Source organism: Aptenodytes patagonicus, chromosome 10, assembly GCF_965638725.1.
Source record: "Aptenodytes patagonicus chromosome 10, bAptPat1.pri.cur, whole genome shotgun sequence".
Lineage (NCBI taxonomy): Eukaryota > Metazoa > Chordata > Aves > Sphenisciformes > Spheniscidae > Aptenodytes > Aptenodytes patagonicus.
The window spans coordinates 23,842,175-23,862,580 of record NC_134958.1 but is presented as its reverse complement, the minus strand read 5'-3'; the positions used below and the strand labels follow the sequence as shown (position 1 = coordinate 23,862,580).

The 20,406-nt window shown below is 46.7% G+C and overlaps 1 protein-coding gene across 7 annotated transcripts in view; it reads right to left on the bottom strand.

Moving 5' to 3' along the window:
• MYO9A (myosin IXA) overlaps positions 1–20,406 on the bottom strand; it is a 188,430-nt gene that overhangs the window by 8,779 nt on the left and 159,245 nt on the right. For 4 of the 7 annotated variants that reach the window (XM_076348589.1, XM_076348592.1, XM_076348594.1 and 1 more), the window contains 15 exons: positions 19,492–19,602; positions 18,346–18,468; positions 17,685–17,834; positions 17,141–17,451; positions 14,541–16,193; positions 12,911–12,992; positions 12,176–12,391; positions 7,094–7,206; positions 6,516–6,673; positions 5,549–5,772; positions 4,977–5,093; positions 4,120–4,308; positions 3,102–3,149; positions 2,299–2,410; positions 1,351–1,412 (listed from right to left, as the gene is read on the bottom strand). In XM_076348589.1, coding sequence (XP_076204704.1) covers positions 1,351–1,412; positions 2,299–2,410; positions 3,102–3,149; positions 4,120–4,308; positions 4,977–5,093; positions 5,549–5,772; positions 6,516–6,673; positions 7,094–7,206; positions 12,176–12,391; positions 12,911–12,992; positions 14,541–16,193; positions 17,141–17,451; positions 17,685–17,834; positions 18,346–18,468; positions 19,492–19,602 — 3,669 coding nt within the window. The remainder of the gene's footprint in view (positions 1–1,350; positions 1,413–2,298; positions 2,411–3,101; positions 3,150–4,119; positions 4,309–4,976; positions 5,094–5,548; positions 5,773–6,515; positions 6,674–7,093; positions 7,207–12,175; positions 12,392–12,910; positions 12,993–14,540; positions 16,194–17,140; positions 17,452–17,684; positions 17,835–18,345; positions 18,469–19,491; positions 19,603–20,406) is intronic. The other 3 variants (XM_076348590.1, XM_076348591.1, XM_076348595.1) reach the window with 3 other exon arrangements.

The window sequence follows — 20,406 nt, the reverse complement described above, 5'->3', positions numbered from 1 at the left end:
ACTCAAGTCAAGTAGCTCCGAGATGAGGACCAAGCATGGGTGAAAGCAATTCTATTGGCCATTGAGAGAGATGAGCTTGGCATTTGCTCAAGTTCTCCACAGATCTGGAGAAACAGATCCAGTCTGGGACAAGGCTAACAGTTACAAAATCAACCGTTGCCAGAAAATAAAGACCTCTTTCTCAAAGCATAATAGATGGTTTGTGGCTCCCCGTCGCTGAAAACGACCCTAAAAACGTTAACCCACTAAGCACAGACAAGCCAGAGCCTTCCTAGAGAAGGACCTCTAACTGCTCAAGTGGAAAGCTACCGTGGAGACATGGTGAACTCGCTTCCTTGGGTACAGCACAAAAACTTCCTTGTGCAGAGAAACCCCAAGAAACGAGAAGGCATCTCTGAGCTTCTCTGAAAAAAAAAATAATCAGAGATCTCATTGAACTTCCCAGATCTGTAGAGCAGAACCTCATGAGGTGTTTCCGACTCTTGCAGAAAGACAGCCAGAAAGGGAAAGAGCACAGCAAAAATACTATATCAAAGCAAATATATTCAAATAGATATATTCAATGTATATATTCAGATTATTTCTTGGGAGGAATGTAATCATGCAGCTTTACGGAGGCTGTATGATACATTATGGAGGCTGTATATTATGGAGGCTGCTCTTCATCAGGAAGCTTCCCAGGGAGCTGATAGAGCTTTGTGCACATTACTATCCTGGCTGTATTATCCTTTTTTGGGGCAGAAAATAAACTTTAAAAAAACCAACACCAAATCTTGATGATTCATTGTTAGCCAGGGCGACATGCTGCATTCATTCACTGTCCTCCATACCCTTAAACCCAGCAAACAATATTTAATTCCCCTCTAAGGAGGATGGTGAGTGCTTGAGCATCCTCCACCCACCCTTCCTTGCTCAGCTGTAGTGGTGCTGCTGTTTGGGGACCGCGCCGTGAGCCTGAGCAGGGACCAGCGGGGTTAACAATAACGCGTATTTCCAAGCATAACCCCACATTTAGGAATAACCCCACATTTCCAAGTCCTTAAAAGATAAAAAACGAGGCAGCTTTCTATTATTCAGCATGGTTACAAGGCAAGGAACATCACTGCAACACCTGCTGCATGACTGGGCAGATATTTAGTGATGCATCACTGCATTACTCCCAAAATACATGCAAACACCGAAGCACTGGTTGGAGGGACCTCCACGGATCTCTGGTCCAAGCTCCTGCTCGAAGGAGGGTTATTGCCAGCATTATATCAAGTTCTGTGCCTGCAAACATTTTTTTTATACAAGCTTGGGATCGCCATCTGAAAGGTATTTAATGAAAGAAAAGGAATGAGAGACATTTACCTTTTTGGAGCACTTGGTCGTGGTTTTAAGACAGCACTTCTTGTGACAAGCATATTTACATACTGCAACGAAGAAAAATACTATTTAATAATCCAAAAAGTCAGATCACTGGAGAAATATGAATTAATATGAATTAAGTAGCTCCTCTCAGGACTAGCAGGTCAAAAGCACGTTGAATTTGCAGTTCCCAGGGGCCAAGTCTGTATTAGATCCACTCAAACCAAAAAAAAAAGAAGCTTTTGATTTTAAAGGTCCCATATTTAAGTCCCTGAAACATTAAAAAAACACTGATAGATCAACTCAGAAAATAATCCATGAGTCACACTGAGCTATCAGACATGGATACCCTCAAAGAGGTTGGAAATAGCACCTAATTTGTATTCTTTCTGTGCTGGAAATCAGCCTGAAATACCCCAGGGTTGACACTTTCAACCTAATCAAAGAAATGTTGGAAAAAACAAAGCAATGGATCAACCTTTCCCATCGGTCCTCCTCCATTTTCCTGATCTCCCCAAAAATTCACGTGCCTGGAGGTCAAATAGGCTAAGCCAAATGAATTCGCCATGGTCATGAGACCCACAGGCATCCTATGGGCTGAAGCCGTAGGGCACGTTTGCCACACCCGACTCTACCGTCCTTCTCACCGTGACACTTAAATATGGTTTGACCTTACAGGATGACCATAGGACCTTATGGGATAAGACGTGTAACGCAAAGCTCCCACGCACTAAACTAACCGTACCATGAGGACTGGGAGGACTGCTGGAATGGACTTAGTAGTTCACTTCAGAAACCCTTAGGATCTGTCCCAGAAGTTTTTCTAATGTGAAAAAACCCAAATTATTTGAGAGTGGGGTTGCAGGAAACAGCAGCAAACATCTTTCAGAGCCCCAAAACTCATCACTGTGATACAAGCACGTGAAAAAAGGCCAAAGAGAGCGTGCTTACATTTACAAACAGAAGCCCTGTCCATTATCCAGATCAAGGAGGAACAATATTCACAGTAGGTGGGGATGCTGTACTGGGTCGCCTTAAAAATGTGACCATTGTGCTCTTCCACCTGCAACGAAAAAGACTGGGTGGTGAGAAAAAGGAGATGGGTGAAGAGTTTGCTGCAAAATGGGGAGATGAACAGTCAGCTGTCCAACTTTTAGCTGTTATTTGCTATTTTTGTTTTCTTTTCAGCCCAATAACCCCGTAAGGCAACCCAGACAGACATCCAGCCAGTATGGGAATCGAACCGCCGTGCAAGCAGGTTAGAAACTGCTTTTGACTGAGATTGGCTGGTCAGCCTCTCCATGTTAAGAAGGTCTTCTATGCATCCATGGCCCCTTTTCGCTCTGCATCTGCATCCTTCCTAGTACTATCACATGCCTTAGGAAAAAAGGAGATTTAACCTCCTACTTCTCTGATATTAGAGATGTAAAACACACACTATAAGTTTATGCAGAAACCCAGGACAATACTTTGTTTCGCTCTCAGTTCTTCTGTAATAACTCCTGACATTACATGTACTGTCTTGACTGACGTGGGACATGTTTTCAGAGGACAACCTACAGCAATCCTTGATCAAGCAAACCAAATCCACCTCGTCCATCTTTCTAGCGTGTCCTTTCACGGCTGCACATTCATTACGGTGTGATGTTCAGATCTCAGCATAGGACACATCATGAGCAGGTCTCTTATCACTTGTCATTCTGGCCACAAGGACATAAATATTTTAATGCGCAGGTACAGAGTGCTCAACTCACCACATCCACTTCCTTTTTTCTTCTCTTTTTTCTTTCCGTTTTTGGCACCTGGTAATAGAAGGAGATTTAAGCGTATTTACGGGCAATTTCCCCAGGTAAAGCGTACAGAGGGCTCGTATCTAACTTTGCCCACCGCTTTCCAGACCCATCCTCCAGTGCACCTGTAGCCCCAGGAGAGTCACTTTAGAAAACTCTCCTATGGATCACCCTGTTTTCAGAAATCTCCTGGACAACTGTCCCCATCTTCATCTCAGAGTTGGGATTAGCTGCTCTGCCTCCAAGTCCAGCATTAGTGACCTAAAGCTCTCCCATCTCATGCAAGACACCCAAAGAGGACGTAGCACAGCACTGCAGCCGGAGCTGATGAAGAAAACCTGCCTGGAGAGGAGCCTGGGGAGGACTCGGAGCAGAAGAGCCAGAAGATGGATTATTTGTACAATAAACAGCATCTCCCAAGCCCAGCCTGAGACCCCGTGATTGTCCTCGCAGACAATAAGGAGCAGAAAGTGAGGAGCTCAGGTTTGTGAAAGGCACGCTGCAAGCTCTGACCGCTTTAAAAACTGTAGCTAGACCCCGAGGACAGCCACTGCCCATGTCCCCTTCTCCTGCAACCCAACCGATTGTCAAGTATGTGGTCACCTGGGAAGAGGTCAAGAGATGAGGAAAGCATGTCTCTCTTTCACTTTCCCTCAAAGATTGAAAAAAACCCCAAAAACTAGAAAAGAAGCACCAGGAGCTGCCTTTCCAACCATCCATAGATGGCTGCAGCTTTGCCACGGAGACAACATCTACACGTTGGCATTGGCCAAGGCCCAGCTCAGCCCAGATGTGAACTGGGGTTTGCTGAGCCCAGTGAAACACAACCAATGAATCACGCCTCGCATGCCGGGTCATGTTGTCCACCTCAGCTTAAAGCAGAGGAGAAGACAGCAGAGGTTCCCACGTGTCTACAGAGAGCACAACCCCGCAGAAAGACAGTTCCCAAATCTTCAAGGGGCTTAAGAAAAGTGCCGACTACCTTCACCGCGGTGTAGTCCAGGGGTTTGTACTCTATCATATATTCATCCAGGAAGACTTTGAAGGTATTGACCCAGACTTTCACTGGAGACTCGCTCCAGTCCCTCTGCTCAAGCCTCATAGTCTTCTCCAGAATCTGCTCGAATAAGGCGTACAGGTCCTTATAGCGGATGCTTTTCCCATCATCCATCTTTTAAGGAAACAGAAGCAAAAAGAAAAGGGATTTTTATACACCCCAGATGGCCTATTCCGCTCCAGACAATTATTTCAGCCTGACCAGCTTCCAAACGCCCAGGGAAAGTCCAAGTATGATTAAAAAGAAGGAAAAAAGGATCATCTAATAGAGTTGTGTTGTGACCGTTGGCAGGGTGGATTCTCAGTGCACAGAGCAGGACGACGTTAAATGCCAGCTCAAGTCTTAGAGGGAACTTTTTGTACAATCTGGGCAATAAAATAGCTTTTTTTGATCACTGTGATCACTAAGCCATAGCTATCATTGCTCAGATTCAGAAGCAGCAGAAGAGCACAGCTCCACATTGCTCAGACGTCCACCACTCACAAATTTAACTAAAAGGTTTCCAGGCACTTTGGGTGGCAAATAGGAGTTTATTGACTTACTGTCATCTCCCATTTCACTGGGAACAATTTGTAATGAGGAGACCAGAAATCTCCACTCAAGGAGGAAGAGTTTAGTCCACATTTACAGCTCATGGGACTGAATACAAAGGAAGAGCATCCATCCTTCGGGATGAGCGGACCAGGAATGGAAGGCTCAGCAACGTCTCCACCACCAGGAGGACCCAGAGCATCTTGTTTCTCCCGGAGGTGGAAGTTCTCACCCGTCATCTGGTCACTCACCGCCAACGCCGAGGAGTAAAAGCTGAAGATGTTTTGTCGGAATTCCTTCAGCGCTTTCTTGAACACGACATCCACCAGCGTGTCCTTCTTGCTGTCCTCGTTATCCAGTTCATTCATCTGGGAAACCAAAGGGGTTTTTATGCACCCATGCCACTTTTGCTGCAGCAGAGCACCGTGTGAGATGAAGCAGCACTAACGAGCAGCTGCTCCACCACCGGCAGACAATGTTACTAATGATTACAAGGTGTTTTCTCCTGCATGCAAACTAGACACACAAGCACTTCCCCACAGCCTTCAACTCCTGTCCTCCAGGGTCACCCATTTCTGATGCCACCAGGGGGAACTCAAAGCAACGGAAGCACTGAAGCTGCTGTGCCTGTGCAGAACAATCGCACAGTGCATGCACAGTGTGCCCATCTTTTCTCCCAAGCCTGCCCTGGTGTGTGCTGTGCACCCTTAGATAAATTATTAGTATTGCTACTGCTGCCCCCAGGACAATTTTGGCTTTGTTGCCTCCATCTGCTCTTTGAGCTCTCTGATGATTTATCTGGAGCAGTGAGGACAGGAGTTACCTTTTTCAGGAGAAACTCATCCATGCTCTTCAAGTCGCTAGCGCTGGTTATGATCTGCAGTGAATCATTCTGCCACTGCACGGGCTCCAGAGCCACGTTGCTGATCTTGACGCTGCGCTTGCGTTTCACTTTGGGAGAGGGCTCCTTGTTCTCCTTAAACTCCCGACGGTAGATACCAGACAGCTCGGGACTCCGTGGAGGCGTCAGGTGGTGAGGACCCAACTCTACAGGCAATAATTAAAAAGGGAGAAAGAGATTGAAGAGCAGATTAGTTAACAAATGCTATTTCCCAAGTTCCACCTATGGCCTGGAAGAGAAGCAGGGTTATTTCTTGGGTAGTAATACAAATCTATAGCTCTTGATGAACTCTCAACAAGTAAAAAACATCAAGCGTAGTCTCCCAGAGCTGCAACACAGCACGGTAACACGAAGTTCTGCCACTAAAATAGGGAGACGGGCAACGGAATAAACCTGCAGAGGAGAAAAGCACTGTGTGGTACTCATAGAAAGATTAAATGTAATTTCTCCTTTAGTTATTTCCTCCGTCAAGAGGGGAAACATCTGTCCATGTCCAGACAGCTGCCAGGAAGATTAGCAACACGGAATTCCTTGAGACCCGTTTTGGATGCCACCCTCTAACCTATTTGCCATCATTTCGGGTTGATGCCATCCATGAATTCAAGGGACATGAACCAACACGGACATTCAGTTTGTGCAGCTTCCCAACCCATTTTCCCACAGCAGCCTCAGCTAGACCACACCATTGTATACGATACTCCAATTACAGATACCCTAACCCTATAGATAGGCCAACCTTCCTCTGTATCTTTACCAAAGCCCCTATATATTGGGCTTTGCTTGGTTGTAGCCTAAAGCCCGATTTAAACCAGCTTTTCCTTCTGCCATGACAGCGAACACAATTTCTCTGCTCCTTACAACACCGGCAGCATGCTACCCTACCACTTACCTTCGCCAAGCTGCAAGCCAGAAATCACCTCCCTGCCGGGGGCTTCTTGCTCTGCGTACAGCTCCAGTAGCTCAGACTGGGTAGCAAGCTTCTCCCGTGGGGTCTTCTTCTCCCCTTGCTTTCCCTTCACCCAGAACCTCATCTTGGCTCGCTGAGGTCTGGAAATAATTCATGGAAAGAGGAACTGCCTTAACTAGGAAAATGTCCTTCTATCCAAAACTACCCCAAATTTCCCAGACCTTCATGGTGTTTGAGGAGGAGTTAAATCCACACAACTTCTACTAGGGAAACCAGGCTATGCGTCCTCAGGAAAGGCAAGAAACTCAAGTTTCACGCATGCAATTGGGTGGTTTGGGATGGGACATCTGGCACACTGTGTCAAAATTTTATCATGATATGAGCAGGACACCTCTTCTAATTGGGCATGTCCACAGTCACATAGGAAAGATGGGACGAATAACTCGCGTGCAGGTTTTGGCTAGTGGAGCTCCAAAGGAGCCGGGGTGGTTCAGCAAGGTGACGGAAGCCAAGAAGGACATGGGAGGGACGCATCTCCCATTTCCAGCTGCGTTTCCTACCTCCCATCCGGAGCCAGGCTCTTCTGCGTGGCCGCCAGCTTCCCGATCTCCCCCTGAGACATGGTTTTGTGCAGTTTCATTTGGCCTTCCCCAGAGGTGAATCGCTGCACCGTCTGTAACGATTCCAAGCATGAGGCATTTAAAAATGAGACAGCTCTTGGGATGCTGGCTGATTATTTTCTTCCTAGCAAAAATTAGATATTTCACCTTTTATGTATTTATTTCTATCTGCCTACAGGTGAAAACCTACGGTCCTGTTGAGCTAGCTACAACTAAAGAAATATTTTAACAACTTCTAAAAGAGAGAGGCACTTCCCTTGCTCCAACTCTGCATCAAGGTCCAACCTTCCTTCTCCTTGAGCAACCAATGATGAAAATCAGTGTGCACCAAGCCACGGGTCCTCATCACTCAGCCTGCACAACTGCTCCACCACCTCGGTCTGGGCAGCCCAGCTCTCCATCCCAGAACAGCCACGTTAGCCACGATCGTTAACCACGACAAAGTGATTTGTGGTGTTCCTAGCACCAAAGGAACCCTCGACTACATGGATATGTCCCAGCAGATTCTCCTCCTCCAGCTCTCGTTGAGTACTTTGCAGAAAAGAAGTCCAAAGTCTTTGTGCCAAGAACAGGTTAAAAATTGAGATTTTGCAGCTTTCATACAAAGGATCTCCACTTTTGCCACCATTTAAAATGTCCTGGGATGACTTTTAAGGGTGAAATGAATTTGCAATAATTCAACCTAACAGGATTCCATGAAATAGCCCATGAACTGCCATATTTAAAAAAAAAAACAAAAAGCAATTTTTGTTCTTTTTTCCCAATTGCAGCTGTGATTTCAGATTTTGACTCCTAGAGGAGACACTTTTGGCATGAGGAAAGCAGGGAATCAGGTTGTATGTAAGGATTCGGAAGATGATGGTCAAATATCTCCTGTAGCTTTCCCATCACCTAAATGTCTCACTTGAAGGCACTGTGTTTTTAAGCATTTCCTTTTCTTCTATTAAAAACATTTCAAATAAAATTATACAAAATAGGGGCTGCAGGGGAGTTACATTTACCATATTTACTCTCTTTGAACGTCTTACTTTTCACCCCTGGACTAACCTTCCTACCAGCCACGAGATGGCAGCACATAAGGCAAAATTGCCACGGGGAAAGAAAGCAACTGCTTAAACCATCAAAGGGTTTCTTGTTCCTGTCGCTCTTACATTTAGGTGACGATCACACATAAATTGCGGATGGATACTGGGAAAAAAAAACAAACCAAAACCCATAAAAGTGATTTCCATCCAGCCCAAACTTACTACTTGCTTTTAAAAATGACCTATTAAAATATTTGGCCCCATGATATAGTTTTGTCCTTGAGTAATTTCAACCTTTTAATAATTTTCAATGCTTTGTTTAAAAAAAAAAAAACAAAAAAAACCCCAAGAGTATTCTGTGAGGGCATTTACTCCCTTTTTTTCTATTTCAAAGCCATTTAAAGCACATTGGTATATGTTGACCATGGCAGGCAGGCTAAGGGGATCACCGGGGCAATGCAGAGGTTGCTCTATAGGACACCATAGACACTTTCTTTTTTAAATATATATCATACCTACTCCACAAGCAGACCTGGCATACAGATTTTGGAGTAGAGCAAACCAAGTGAAATCCCTGGCTCATGCAGAAGACTGAATCAAAAACATCTGTAATGCACTTTTTAGACAAAACTGGAAGAAGGATTTTCTACCATTACTACCACCACCTCTCTCTTCTCGGCCCCAATTCTTGACCTACTATCAAGCGTTTCCTCTGCTACCACAGCAACCTCTCCAGCTTTTGAAAGTGAGGACTAAAAGGCATTTTTGGCACGAGAGCCTTCTGTTTGAGGGACTCCTCCAAGAAGCTGTGATGGGGAACGTCCTTGACTGGATGGGAAACCTTCTCAGATGCCAAGACAAGCCTCTGTGCCAGAAAGTCCCTGGCCAGGGAACACCACAAAGTACCACGTGCTGGCAAACGACAATAGCCAGGGAGCCTGGAGTTGTCCCCTGGATGAAGAGGGGACCAAATATTTTTCCTCTGAAAGAGCAACCTGTATTTCACCCGCTGGCACTAGGAAGAGATAACTGTGGCCAAGCGAGATGACTTGTCCCAGCAGGCAGCAGTGCTACGTGCTGCGTTGAAGAGCTTCCTAAAGTGCAACGCTCCTGCTGAATGGCTTAAGACAAGAGATCTTCTTTCATTGCTGGCTCTTTAGGCATGCCTGGGATCAGCTGGTGACAGATACTTGGACTGATGTTTGTCAACAAATTCGTGGCTTTAGTACAGAGGTTGGAGCTAAATCGCTGCTTCATTATCCAAGATCCACTAAGAGCCTCTGCCGAAGGAGAATGTATTCAGAAGGTATTTCTGGTGTGGTTTCTCTAACCAAGGCTTTCTATTTATCTGCTGCAGGAAAGCTCTCCAGGCTTAGGTGCAAAACAGAAGTGGTATTCATATGTGTTGACCACAGCCAGGAGCTATTCCTCCCACTTGTACTTGTCTCACCGCAAGGCAGGTTAATCCTCAGCTAATCACTAGCTAAAAGGCTCAAGCAACCTTTGAAGGCTTGGTCTTTTAGCCTTAAAGGCTCTTCGGAGCCAACTGTACCTTCAGCAGCCACCACTTTATATACTGGTGCACCTTTGGGTTTCAGCTCTGGCTGAAGATGCTCTTGGTCTTTGCTGCTCTGGGATACCCAAGACTTAGGCCAGGAGCATGGGTTTCTGGTGGACTTCTACTTACCACCTGGTGATACACAATCGTTGACTTGATGGTCAAGAAACCAATGGGCACAACGGGCAGTTTCACACCAGTGCAGCTGGTGAGCCATCACATGCTCAACTTCACAAGGTTGCACGTGATCTTTCTTTCATCTATCCAGCAGCCCATGGCCGCTGGGCAGCTCATTAAAAGAGGCTTTTTTGGAGAGTCGTAGCCGGGGGCTGGAGCTGTATGAATAAGCTCTTCACTAGCACGGAAACCAGCCCGCACAGGGCGGCTGCCTGACTCGTGTTCATGTGAACATCACAAGACACAATGAATATGCCTACGTAGGCATCCACCAACTTGAGCTTCTACCCAAACCAACGTGCACTGGTATTGCCCTATCATAGGCTGCTTCATTTGCAACACCCAACTGGGCTCAGCTAATAAATATAAATAAGCAGTCCTTAAATTTGGCTACTTGTGGCAGTCCCGACCCAGAGAAGCCACAAGCCAAAGGGCTGGTCCCAAACCTGCAATACAGAATACAGATGGAAACACTGTACACGTTGTCAGGACACACAGATGTAGGGTATCGCTGAGCACACAGTTTCATGGGTAGCGTTTGCTAGAAAGTAGAACTCAGCCGCACAAGGGGTGAAAGTGCTGACCACCAGTTAGAGCTAGTGATGGAGAGCAGAGGAGAAGAGGGATACAGGACAGATGAGAGACAGTTGGCACCTACTACTACTCGCATGCAGTGAGAGCTGTTAAACCAGGTGAGCAGAGTCCAAAGGAGCATTTCTAAAGAATGGGATGAGCCAGGTCCCTTCCCAAGGATGGAGCTTGCCAAGCGCCTTTCGCATCCCAGCGGGAAAGATTTCTACGGCTAAAAAAACCCTAACACTTTGTAAGAGGGTAGCCTCCAGGAACACAGCACGGCACTCCGGGTATAGCACAGCCCCTCGCTCAGGGCTTTCACCAGGCTGTGGGGAAAGTACTACATTTTACTACATAAAATTCTCCCTTTCCTGATCTACAAGCAGGGAGATGCGCGAAGACGCAGCCTAGTGAGCTCAGTTCATAGAGCCACGTCTTTCAATCAGGTTTTGAGTATTCCTGGCTCAAAACCCCTGGAAATCTATCAAGAGCAACCTTAAAAATTCACGGAATTTGTAAATCTCTGCCCCCTTCCCATGAGGAAATTATCCCGGGAAAAGTTTATCCTTTGTAATAAAAGCTGCTAACAGAAAAGTCAGGAAAAGCCCTCCTTGGCCATCTGCCTTTCTTGGAAAAGCAGATTTTAGGATTGCACAGGATGTTTGCTGGACCCACGGCAAAGCCGTAGCACAAAATAAATCGCTGACTTTGGTTTTCATGCTTTTGTTCGGTTTTATACTCAGCTCCACATCCAGCACCGTAGCTGGAGCAGAGGAGCAAGGCAGCTCTATGCAACGCTCCACCTGAGCTCTTACGGCAGGAGACGATTCCTGGTGTTTATCCACACTTCTATGGGAACATCTCCACCACCTCAGGAAAAAAAAAATATGAGTGGGTTGGAAGCCGTTGGCCTCTTCCACTCTCAAAACCTCTCAGTTTGTGATTTTTCCGAAAGCAGCTTATCCGGGCAGGAGATTAAGTCTGAGATGCAAGTGCTCTGTGGCTCAGGCTCACGTAGCACGGAGCTGCAGCCCGTGGACCTGCCAAGGGACACCAGTTACTGTGCTTGAAAAAGCCACTAATGTTGGGGTTTTTTTTTCTTTAAAACCCACTATTTCACTCTCACTATATTTTTATTGCCCAATTTACATGTTTTTGCTTTCTCTAAGACGCCGTCTGCCAGCATTGCTCCCATAATCAAGGACTGAATAATCATCGGATACTGTGGCTAAGGATACAAAAATCAAAAGTAATAGGAGGTGCAAGATTTATATCATATTCTTTGTTGTCTGTTGCTTTTTGGACAGTGTTTGCTTTGATCTTTTCTATGGATTTGTGTAGATCATTTTTAGAGCAAAAGGATCCTAGGGGGGACTTTGCTATTGAGGTTAAAAACCAAAAAATATAGGTAGCAGTGCAATACAAGTTGCAATGCTACAGGAAAGCTATGGAAACCGTAGCTGATATCAAATCAAGCCAGAAAACATCCCCATGGCCAAGAAATACAAATGATTTCCCCATTTTGCACCCATTTCTGCTGTGTTCACCGAGTCTACCCATCTACAGCACCCTTGGAAGTGGGAGAAGAAGCGGTGGAGGGATCAGTGCAGCTAAGGTTAGCAAAGAAAGGCTCCCGCAGCTCCGCTCGCTCCCTTTTTTCATTTTCCCCACCACGTTGGAAAAAATTACCATTTCGGAGTCACTGTAACAGGCCTGCCCCAGCCGGGCTGCAGGCACCGCCTCGGGATGAGGAGGTTGGTCAGAGGAGAGAAGGAACTCAAAATTGCCATCGTAATCATCTTCCTCCGTATCCCCCTCCCCATCAGCAAAAGTACCTCTAGTCAAGAAATCGGAGCGCGTCCGCGCCATGCGGGCTTTCTTTTTATGGGTCGGTCTGGGAACCTGCTTGACCAAATGATAAAACAACAACAACAAAAAAAGGTTTTTAAAATAAAAAGGAGATTCTACCGATGTTTGGCATCATAGTGTAGCTCAAGTACGGCCTTAAGACATCTCTGAGTGACACTGCACCCCACGGAGGAGACACAATATTATATCTAGGGTGAAAAAAAAAAGGACCAGGAAAACCAAAAACCAAGACGGCACAGTGAAAATGGACAATCATGGATGTTACTCAAACGTACATTAAACCAAACCAAGACAAGACTGTGTTGGACAGTGTTTGCCATCAGGACCACGAGATCCTTTTTATCCAGAGCTGCCACGAATTAATGTTATGGAGGCTTTTTATTTTTAAGAGAAGGTGTGAAGGTTGCCGTACCGTGATATCCCCCTTCCCTATGTCTAGCAGCCCTTGTGCTTTATAGTTTACTACTTTGATGCTTTTGAGGGAAACCTGACAGAATAAGGGTTTCCCCCCCACCCCGTTCAATTAAAAGAGAAAATAAGCAAGCCACAACTTACCTCTCCTCTGCCAGACCCCGGCATCTTAAATGGCTTCCTAGCTAGTTCACCCTTGGAAAGGCATTGATGACTTGCTTCCCTGCTGAAAAACAACAGAACAGAGATGTTTCATCTTCTCCTAAAAGCCTTCCCACCGCGCCAGCCCGGCTCGCAGGAGCATGCAAGTGCGCAGCCCAAGCAATCAAGACCAAACTGCGAGTTTGAGGTTATGGGGTTTTGGAATCAGTTCGCATTCTTCAGGATTTGAGTTAATACCAAAGGACAAGAAGATGCCAAGTTCTGCCTGCCAACTCTACCCATCATGGTGGTTACGGATGGTACCTTTTCACTTCTGGATTCTCAAATGTGATTGTTCTGTTGCAGAATAAAAAGTAAAATACAGGAATTTTTAATTTTTTTTTTTTCCGTTGCTTGTTCTGTGCATGAACCAGGAAAAGAAATGGAAAGAATTTTTTTTAGGGGAATATATTTTCAAATACCCACTTCCAAACCAATTCTCCAGGACCTCCTGCAGACTTTCATATGAACCGGTTTGGAAGGACAGCATCCTCGCTTTGCATCTAACATAGCATTAAAAAATATGCCCATTTAAAGTTGCTTTTTGCTCAGCTCACTCTTTCTACCATCACTTCTGAATAAAACCCTCACCATGCCTATGCGCGTGGGATGCTGCTGGCTCTACTGGGGTGCAAAGGGCTATTTTTATATTGGCTGCTCCTTTTCCCCATCACGTGTGTCTGGAGTTAGTTAAAGAAATGACACAAACGGGAATCTCCTCCCGTCGCAACAGCACATAAACCACAGGACTACTACACTCGGAGGTACCTTAAGTTATCAACAGCAAACACTCACTGGTAGCTTTTGCCTTGGAAAGGGCGCAGCAAGATTTGGGGGTGGGGGGAGTTACGTCCTTTTTGAGCTAAATGGCCAAAACCTCTCCAAAATTAGGCAAAGCAGCTTAAGCAACATGATAGAGTGGGAGCAAATCTTGCTGCGGTCTCTAGACCCTGTGCTGCAGCAGCCCATCATTTAAGCAATGCGACGGAGCTGAACGACTGCTAAGCCCATTACACGTGTAAGCGATACACTGTCAGAAGTGCGTTCGTATCCCAAGCTCCCTCCGGACAGTTGCTGGGTTCTAACCTGCAATGGCAAGACTGTCCGAATGGCTTTGCTGGCTGCGTTAATTCTACAGTAAGCAAGAAAAATCCTGAAATTTTCTGCCTTATTTGCTCATTTCTACTCTGAGCACCCAAAAATCCTAAGAATTTTTTCTTCATCTTTTACCTTGAGAAATAAACTCCTGTCACCGTTCATCTATGGTAAATGAAAACAGTGTCAACTCTCTATTAATTCACTTCACCTGCTAATATCTATGATTATCTCCCCCGGCTTACATAATGCACATCACATAAGAGACTGAGAAATCGTATTTCTCGCTCTTTTTTCCTTTTCCTCTGATCTCTGCCCACTCGTTGCTAGAAGATCAAGAAAACCGTCTTCGTTTTGCTAGGTGTTTTGTACAGTCTCCAGAAACAACGTTCTGGACCGTTTGTATAAAATGGTCTCTAGCAGAACAAAAAGCCTACGGAGAAAGTCAACAGAGAAAGCACATCGTCTTTTTACTCACTGGAGGCCGAAGGGATTGTCTTTCGGCGTGAAGAACATAGCGTTTGCCCTCGTCTCCTCAGTGGCCTGGTTGGGCATTCGAGGCTGCCGGAGGCGCTCCGTCCTCGAGAAGTGGCTGCCCGGGAGGTCCCTGGGGTCCAGAGCCGGTCTGGAATGGCACCGGGGTTCCAGAGCCGATCCTGATTGACCTTCTCTTCGCTCCATGAACATGCTGACGGGTCTGTCTTTGGGCGCACTGTGGGCTGGAGAGCTTCCTCTGGTCCCAACAGTGAGACCTTTAATGTCCACCGATGAGGTTGGAGTCACACCTGTGGTGGGCCCGTGCTCCCCTCTGCTCTGGGGGTGCAGGATGAGGACCGACTGAGGCCGGCTGTCTAGTTTTTTGGTTGGTTTGAGGGAGGGGTCTTTCATTCTGCTCTGCTCAGCCCTCTGCAAAGCCTCCACCCTCCCTTGCTGCTCGAAGGCTTTGCGTTGTCTCTCCAGAATTTCCTTCTGCTCACGGATCTGCTCCATCATCTCCCTCTCATTTTGCAACTGAAGCTGCTTTTGCCGTTCCTCCTTCTCCACATTGAGCTTTTCAAGTCTCTTGATGACAGAGTCTGGAGAATGGGCCTGTGTCGCAGTCGCTGTCCCACGCTCCTCTCTCTTGGTAGAGGACTTCTCCTCTTCCTCCCCTCCCAAGGCTCTGCCCTGGTCTGGCTCAGAGTCCTTTCTGACCTCAGAGAACGTAACCGTCCTCTCCTCTCTTTCCATTGCTTTGTTCCTCAGGTTATTCTCCACCAGCTTCACCTTCACATTTTCTTGTGGTGGAACGTAGAAAGTAGGTAGGTTGCTGGAAAGGAAGGTTTCTCTCAGATGAGCCTTGTATATAACATTCTGGGGGTCGCAGACCACGCGCTCCTTCGCAGTGAGGTTATCAGGTAGCTCCGAGTCTAAAGGCATCCTTCTGCAACCGGGTAAGTTGCTGTTCACATCTGCCGCACAGAAAGACTTCTCCTGCAGATGAGCCTGGGGGCTGCTAGGCAAAGAGTCAGTGGAAAACGACTGCACATCTTGCTCGTCTAAAACTAAGGAAACGCGTTTATTACTTGGGGTATCTTCACAGCTTAACATCTCGAAGCTCCCTTGAGAGCTTTCGCTCTCTGGGGTTCCCTGAGGGGAATGAAGTGCTTCAGATACAAGCTCGGTGGACCACCGCCGCTCTTCTGAAGGTGACAGCCCACCAGTGGACCGGACTTTAAGCAGCTCCAAGCTAAATTTTGCCTGTTCCAGTTCACGCATCCTCCGGCTTTCTCTTTTTGCACGAACCACTTTTTTCTGATTGAGATCCTCCAGTGACTTGGGTCTCTCTCTAACAACGACCTCCTCTTCAGTGTCCATCCCGCTCTGGCTACTGGCTCTCTCGTGCCTTTTGTACAACAAATTCGCAGAAGTATCCAGTGGGTCCATGTGATTCACCCGATTATTCTCCATCAGCGATATATGTTCCTCTATAGCTCTCACTCGCTCTTCAAATGAGCCATCCTCCCACTTAGATGGGTCGGAGCCCTTAATTTCCAAAGCATCACCTGCCTCCAGTCCATCTTCTTCTCTAATTGACAGGCCATTCTCCAGCTGCATCTCTTTTAATCGCTGCTCTTTCAAAGCTCTAAACCTGCAAGAAAGCAGAAAAAGAGTACATCATACCCCCGTGCCCACTCATGTCCCTTCAAGGCACTGCACCGGTGGCATCTCATCACCACCACCATCATCACCTCACCACCACCACCACCATCTCAAGCAACCCTCCTTGCACGTCCGGTGCAAGACGATGCGAGCACACGTTCAGTTTTCAATCTTCTCCTCTTATGCCATCTCTCCTACTCAAGGATCATCCCAATGCGCCTGAAAGCTCCTCTCGTGCTGATGGCAGCAGCTCCAGCCTCCGTCCCTGGTCTAGCTTGTTTGCAAGCTGATGGAGCCAGAAAAGCTTAACCCATCGCACTCCCTTGGCTTCTCCATCTTCATCATCTTGCCTGGGCTGCCTCTGGTACAGCTAGCAGGGACTCACGCCCCACGCCAAGAGCTCTTTGCAGCTCCCAAATCTTCCACCCTATGTCAAGGTGCTCCACACCTTGCAGGCAACACCTCCGGAGAACGAACCAAGACCTGCCCTGCGCCCAGCAAGCCAAGGCATAGCTGGAAACCCTCTCCCCTTCACAGTGGCTGGCTCCAGTATCTCCTGTCCCTGCGAGACAGTGCAGCAACCACATCGGCTAGGCAATCTGAGTTAAAAATAGGCTACTTAAACTGGTGCTGCTGCCAAGGGGAAAAAAAACCCCCAACAACCAACTCATGAGTATTTATGGCCTCAGCTTTCCACTGCCTACGTGCTCCAACCTGAAATAGACTCTGCTTATTTTAAGAGTAGGACCTGCAGCTAAACAAACTCCTTTGTTAGAAAGCATGGACAAGCGAAGGATCAGGGCAGGTTGGGACAGGGTCAGGGATCCTATGAAGGGACACCATCTGCTGTAAGTCACCGTAGTCCGAGCAGTGCCAGAATTCACATCAACCACATCCCTTAACACTTTCTTTTTTAACCGAGGCCAACGGGATTACCTTTGTCGTGCTAAATATCCTCTGCACACCGCTTGCAAGCAGACGATTTTGCTTCTGCTGGCTGTGTAGGACTGCTTTGCGCGGTGTCCTCGCCAGGCTGCCTGGATGCTGGTGGCCGCGTCGTGCCGCCGCTTGGCATACTCCCGCCAGCAGCTCTGGATGAGGTGGGCTGCAAACTGCATCTGCAGGAACCTCCTCCTCTCCACAAAGCCACGCCAGTGGGTCTGGAGAACAATGGCGGCTTTGCCGAGGACGAGAGGGTCCGGGGCTGGTTCACCTTGCTTTCGGCTCTGGTAACACCGCCAAAATCTCTGCAAACACAGCAGGCAGTTCCTTGTAACGGGTGTTGCATGAGGATGGGAGAGCACCTCCTTCATGCAACCTTTCCAGCTCCGTCTCCCCCATTCCCAACTTATTATGGCACTAGGAGTCAAATCCTGATAGTAAGCTCCTTCCTCAGAGAGGGGGCCTGATTTTACCCATCAGCTGTATCTGTAGGTTTCGTGAATTGTAATTTGCAACGAAATCAGGCTCCATCACCTACCTGTATGATCACTGCAGCTTGCCTTAAGCTCAGGAACTGCCTCCTGCAGAGTATGCTGCGAAACCAGCGCTGCAGCAGCGTGATCCGGCGCAGCACCTCCTGATGGAGCAGGTCCTGCAGAAGCTGCCGCTCCCGCTCCTTCACGAAAACCTGGCCGAAAAAAACCCCAAAAACACTAGCATGGAAAGCTCCCGCCACCAAAGGACAAATGATTTAATCCTCCTGGTTTCTGTGTCCTGGATGCCCAGAAGAAAGTTCAGCAGCTGATTTTAGTTAAGCCACCTCTAACACGTTTCTGCAGTTTCATCTACAGCCTGCGACTGTCCAAGCTCTGAATTACAGAGCCTCTGCTTTCCCTTCAGGGGAGGAAAAATGATAGCTATCGTATCAAGCTGTGTCTACACACAGACATAGTTTTCTGAAGGCTGCCTCGTTACAACCAGACCTGTGACTTGGTTAACACAAACCAATGACGTTCCTTACTATTTTGTGTTAACAATATTCAAAGCTTCAATTAAGCTATTAGCTTCTGGCAAACAGAAGAAAAGTAGTTTCATTAATTAAAAACATATATAAAGATGTTAATTTATCATTACAGAAATGCAGGCAAATGTTATATCTGTAACTTAAACGTAAGTCTGAGCTGAGGATAAACATTTACCATTGATTTTCCAACTTGGTAATTGTCTGGGTCGAGTTTTATTTTCCGGAAGAAATCATGGATATTGTGCTTAGACGGGCTGATTCCTTGCGGCAGAAGGACATGGAAATGGTTCACAAAATCCTGAGAAGGAAAAAAAGAAACACCAAGATTTGGTTAGATGGGTCCTGCTGTGTCCCTTTCTTCCATAAATAATGGATTTGCTCCACTGGCCACATGAAATGGGATCTATCGAGTGAGCAGAAGGACAGAGAGCATTTTACGGACTGGGGAACACCAAGTTTCATCCACCATTTGTGGTTTGATGGGAAACACATCAAAGCAGCACAGCAATGTTCAAATGTCTTTCAGCGTGGGAAGAGAGGTTCTGCAGAACCCACGGGGTCATCTCGAGCAAAAAATGCTCCAAATCCTCAGCAAGGGCCGCTATGGAAGGGGGTTACAGGCATCTGCAAAGCATCTCTGAGATGCTCCATCGGTTACTGCTGTGAGGACTCAAAGGGCGGAGGAGGTAGGAGAGGAGAGATCCTCCCAAGTAAGGTTGGGATCCATGCTCTCGGCAAAAAAAGAATTGAGCAGTTTTTCCTTTTCTAAACAGCTGCTGCGCAGGACACGACATCTGGCCCAAAGCAGCTGCCAGCAGGAAACAAATCGGCACCAGCAAAGCATGAAAGGACTGACATGTGCGGAAAACCTGGCAAACACATGGAAAAGAAGAAAACAGGAAAAGCTGTATAACTCCTGAGCGGTTTAGAGGATGCCAATCACCCTCCTGATGGGACGCAGCCAGCGCCGACACGACAGGGCAAAGGCCATTCCCAGGTGATTTCAAATCACATGCAGAAGAGCACGTGCAGATTGGATACCTTTTTTTGCAAAAAGGAAGTCCACGTTACAAAAAAATACTGCTTTTGTTCAAAAACCATGATGTTATCTGCAGAGGGGCTCATAGCCTTCACCTAGGTCTAGACCAGCTTGCTAGAATCAGCAGCGCAGCAGAGGACCACTCCATGCCGGCTCATTACATCCACTGCCTTGCATGAGCTATAAATTCACTACCTTGTTAAAAAAACGAGCTAGACAACTATCAGACAACTCTGATAACGAGGCTAAACATGGGGAAAGACTGAAAACATTTTCCCCAACCTGGAAGGAGTATTTGCAGCTGTATCCCGACTGGCGAATGCGAACGGTTTCCAGCATCCCCGTGTACCGCAGCTGCCTGAGCACCAGGCTGTCGTTGAACCGCAGGGGCAGCTGGAAGGGGGAAAACAGGCCAACGATGAGCAAGTATTTCCTTTAACTGAAGCTTTTAAGCGCACAGATGGGTAAACGGATTAAGCAGATGTAGCACATCTGCATGACACGCACATTGGCAACGAAGCTAGGGGAGGGAGGGAACGCGGGTCCCCAGGAACTGTACTAATCCCACCAGGGTTGAATCCTGGTTGCTTCCAAGCAGCCGTCAGATGGAGACTTTCAGACAGCTAACTAGATACATAAAGCTATAAAGAAGGTTTTTTGGATCCCCCGAACTGAATAAGATCCCCCCAAGGGCACAGCTAATGGGTAAGATTGTGAGCAACTAAATAATCTCTGAGGCATAAAGCTTCATCTTTAAATGTCTGGGCAAAACTCTGAAGGATTAATCCACAAGAAAGCATCACTACTGCAGCCTTCATTTTAAACTGAGAGTCCTTAGCCCATGAGACAAATCAATCCTTAAAGCCAAATTCAAAAAACATGATGCATCACTGAGTCAGTTTGAATAATGTGGCTTATTCTAAAAGTATCTGCTTTTACCTATAGAAACTTTATTTTAAAGAAGCATTAGGGCTCAGTAACAGCACAAGTGAATTCACGGCTCTGTAAATCTCTATTAAGGGTAGCAGGAGCTTCAAAGGAGTCAAATTCATTTATTAAAACCAATGTATTTTTCATATAAATTAAACCCATATATTTTTCATATACATGTTTCTGCAATTACAAGGAAAGCCAGGGCAGTTTATCAAGAGCAACACCCAAGTGATAACATCCATGCTTCCCATCGCTCATAGACAA